Source organism: Meleagris gallopavo, chromosome 1 (assembly GCF_000146605.3).
Source record: "Meleagris gallopavo isolate NT-WF06-2002-E0010 breed Aviagen turkey brand Nicholas breeding stock chromosome 1, Turkey_5.1, whole genome shotgun sequence".
Classification (NCBI taxonomy): Eukaryota; Metazoa; Chordata; class Aves; order Galliformes; family Phasianidae; genus Meleagris; species Meleagris gallopavo.
Genome location: NC_015011.2, coordinates 148,238,659 through 148,242,736, shown reverse-complemented (window position 1 = coordinate 148,242,736; position 4,078 = coordinate 148,238,659). Strand labels below are relative to the sequence as shown.

The 4,078-nt window shown below is 42.0% G+C and overlaps 1 protein-coding gene across 1 annotated transcript in view; it reads right to left on the bottom strand.

Annotated features, from left to right (window-relative positions):
* Positions 1–612: 612 nt before the first annotated feature.
* Positions 613–4,078, bottom strand: part of SPRY2 (sprouty RTK signaling antagonist 2) — a 5,246-nt gene continuing 1,780 nt past the window's right edge. The window contains exon 2 of the mRNA XM_010728697.2: positions 613–2,384. Coding sequence (XP_010726999.1) covers positions 1,392–2,333 — 942 coding nt within the window. The 5' untranslated portion in view covers positions 2,334–2,384 and the 3' untranslated portion in view covers positions 613–1,391. The remainder of the gene's footprint in view (positions 2,385–4,078) is intronic.

Sequence of the window (4,078 nt, the reverse complement as noted above, 5' to 3'; positions counted from 1 at the left end):
CCGGTGGGAAACTTGGCAGTGAAAGGATTTTGACCTCAGTGGAAGGTAACTGCCACAAATGACAAATCTAGCAACTTCATACAAGTGAGGCAAATGTTTGACACAAGGCTGGACTGCATTCACATCTATCATTCCCTATGGCATATTCTTCTGCTTTTAGCAAATAATCCTGCAAGCTTTTTGCACTGACGGTATCAATCTTCCCTTTTTTTCCCCCTCTCTGAGTAAAGCTGTGCAAACGTAACATTTTTTGTGAATGATTACTTATTTCCGATCTGAAGTACAAAAGCTCATCACTTACAGAATAGGTCAATCTTTCAGTGCCCGTTATTGCTAGTCTGGAATGAATCAATGCATTTTCCTATGTTCGTTTTCCTTTTCAGATGCAGGACCAGCATATGTGACATTTGTGTAAAGGAAGTTAAAATCCTGCATTACATTCAGCTGAAGCAGTAAACAAAGAAGCAAAAGTACACTTAAAAGTCCTATTCTGATTTTCCAGGTAGTAAGACTAGACTCACCGTAGCTATATTACTTCAAAGTCTGCAATTTAAAGTACTGATTTTCCCAACTCAAAACAATAAATAGGGGAAAAAATGACAAGTAGCCCAGTTTAATTTCAAACGTTAATATATTTTCTATTTTATAGTGAACATATGCATCGTTCACCCCTTATTTGCAGCAACTATGACATCCTCATAAAAAGGGGTGACACTTGTAAGATGCCTCTTAAAATAAATATTTCTTTTTATAAAATAATAAAACTTCAAATAAATATTCTTTACACTAAACAATATGTTGAAAAAATTAGAAAATAAAGGCTGAATTTTACTGTAACTGTACAATATACATGAAGTCCAAAGGGAAATCAGAGTCTTGTAATAGAAGGTTTCTGTAAGACAAAATACAATCTAAAAACATACTGATTGATTCACATTCTTCCGAATGTACAACATATTAGTATAATATTTTGTGACTGTGCCATGTTTTATGACACCATTTATTTTTCACAGTTGAAAATATTATTGTATATACAAAAATATAGCACATTATCTCTGGCAGAAAACAATGAAAAAAGGAGTCATTTGCTAATTTACAAATTTTGCAAGTACTATTCACAAATCACGGAGTTGCCTAGGAGTGTCTGTGTTGCTTTAGCTTATGCAATATGTGGGTCACGATGTACTACATTGCCTTTTTTTATTCTGCGTCCCACTAGCTGGATTCTAACAAGCCTATCAACTAAGATGGCACACAGAGAAAAGTGTGTCATTGCAAACAGCTAAGTGTACCCCCAACCCTCCTACTACAGTGCCAAGACCATAGCTGCTTAGTTGGTTGCATATATGTTAAGATAATCCTTATTACTCGATTATTTCTGATAAGTGATGCTATGTTGGCTTTTCAAAGTTCCTGGGGGGGACACTGGGAACTTTGCAGCAAACCGTGTTGGAGTGTTTACAGCGGCACCCAGGCCGATTGACACGGTCGTAACAGCCCTGACACAACTTAAGGCAACCCTTGGCTGGCAGGTAACACCACAAGCAAGGCAGGAAGAGGGACACCACACCCATGGCTGACCACCTAGTGCAGCAGTGCGACTGACTGCAAGAGCAGGGGTTGTCAGCGCAGTTGTCCTCGTCATCATTGGAGCAGTGATAGAAGAGGCCCTTCACGCAGCACACGCAAGTCCCGTAATCAACCACATTCTGGGCTGAGCAAAGACACTGTTTGTCACAGATCCAACACGATGGGAGGGTCCTTGGATACGTGCACTCCTTGCACTTGCACTTCCCACAGTCCTCGCACCTGTAGCTGTGTGCTCCCAAGTCTTCTTTGCTCAGCGGCTTCAGCTCGCTCGACTTGAGCTCAGACTTGGGCTGCATGCGGACTATCCCGTCAGCAACTGGCCCTGAAGATGATCCTAGAAGTCTATGTTCAGAGGAATTACTGCTTGTACTTGTCCTTGTACTGCTCCGCGAGCCTGTGCTGACTGTGCTGATGGAGCGGGACAGAGGTGCCCGAGGAGAAGCATGTGTTTGCATGTGTTGAACCCGGCTAAAATGGCGATGCTCAGGCAGACCATGGGGCCTCTCATTTTTGGGTTGGCTCACTGGACGAGGAGCAGACTTGACTCCTGGTCGCGGAGCCACCGTCGGTCCCTCTGTGTATTCATTCGTGTTGCGGATGGCTCTGATCTGGTCCAGGGACAGGATGTGGACTTGCTGCGTCAGGACATCCCGCAGGTCGGGCTCTCCATGAGGCCTCCCACTGTCACGCCGAGCCTGTAGCAAGGCCTGCGACCCACTGCCATGCTGAGCTCTCATCTCCATCGCTGCCCGGAAGCGTGCTCACCCCAGCAGGCTTAGAACACATCTGAAATCCTGGAGCAACAAAGAGAGGATTCACTAATTGCAACACATCTCATGCTCTCCAGCAGCCTGCAGGATTTCACAGCACTGCACACATTCAAGTAATGCATCAGCCATTAAATAAGGATTCACAGCTCGGGGGGAGCGCAGTGCTGGTAAGCTAAGTACGCTCTACTTGGTCTCCCCCGACTACTCCTGTGGAGAGCTTAAAGAGAATCTGTTATAGGTCCATGCATTTCAACTTGTGGCTCTAGAAAGCCCAAGGATGACACCTGGTAAGTAACATGTCCCAGGCCGCCTTCCTGCCAGACCACGGCCTCTAATGTGACCAAGTTCCAGCCTCTTTAAGTGACTCTTCTTTTCACACGATACTACTGCAAACCTTATTTTACATTAAATAAGAGAGCCTGCGAGCATTTAGTAAGTGTAATGTGACCTGTTGATGACAGACATATAATTCTCCAATTTTGCTTAAAACTGGATAATATTTTGGTAGGCCAGTCTCTTTACACATTAAACTTTACATGATGTAAATAGGAAATTTTAGTTTAATACCAATGGTCCCAAGAAAAACACTAAATAGCAATAAAATGTTTGAGGTTAGACATTAAATGAGTTAGTGCTACCAAAAACTTCAGCAGCACAAGTAAAAATATCTTTCTCCAACATTTTAGAGTGTGTCATACTTGTACACCACTGCTATTGTTAGTTTAAGGCTCAATACTACAAAAGCAATGCTACCAGTTTTGTTATTTATTAAATGTGTAAAGAATTCCAGAAACTAAACCTCAAATATTACCGAGAGTGGCTTTTGGGAGAGAAGCGTGAATAATGCCATCAGATAACATCAGCACCCAAGGAGGTTACTTGGTTGCTATCATAGTTTTAAAAGATGAATAACTACAATGTTGAAAGCCAAACTTAAGAATTTAAATGGGAAGTCAGGAAAAGACCCAAAAGATGGGGCCTTGCACATAACTTGCTACTACGTTAAAATATGCACAAGTTTCAAGCGCTGACCTCTGAATCACTCAGTATTTGTTTTGCCTTTATCATATTTTAAAGCAGTTCCTAAATCCAATTACCTACACAAAAATCCAGAACAATATTTTACAATTAAAACCCAAGCAGGAACCAAGCTCCTTACAAGGACCACACAATGTCTTCAATTATACCTAGAGAGAGCACCATAGTGTTACTCTGTACACATCAGTTACCAACAAGAATACTATACCACAGTATAATAAAATATAGCCAAACACTTTAACAATGAACATCTCCAGACACTGTCTTTCTCCTAACAGCAGCAGAAAGCATTTAACCTTTTAACTCCTGTGCCCTCCCCTCAAGTGCTTTTTCCTTCCAAAAAAATCTAGGCTTTAAGAGTGACCAACTATTTTAAACATTGCCAACTCCTAGTTTTGCATGCAGAGTGTATCATGGTGCTCCCCCGAAAGTCTTGAAAGCTTATCTTGAAGCAGCATTACTTATGTTTTCTTCAAATTCAAGCCTTTGCTGTACAGAAAGTTTCAGAAAGTAGACATTCCCTCGTCTGATTAAACTAAACTAAACTAAACTAAACTAAACTAAACTAAACTACTCTCCCCATCCCACTGCTAACCCTATATCCAGGCATCCAGACCGGAGCCCACCGACCCAGAGCCAACCCCTGCAGAAGTGACAGCCCCGAGCAGAAACTAGGCTGC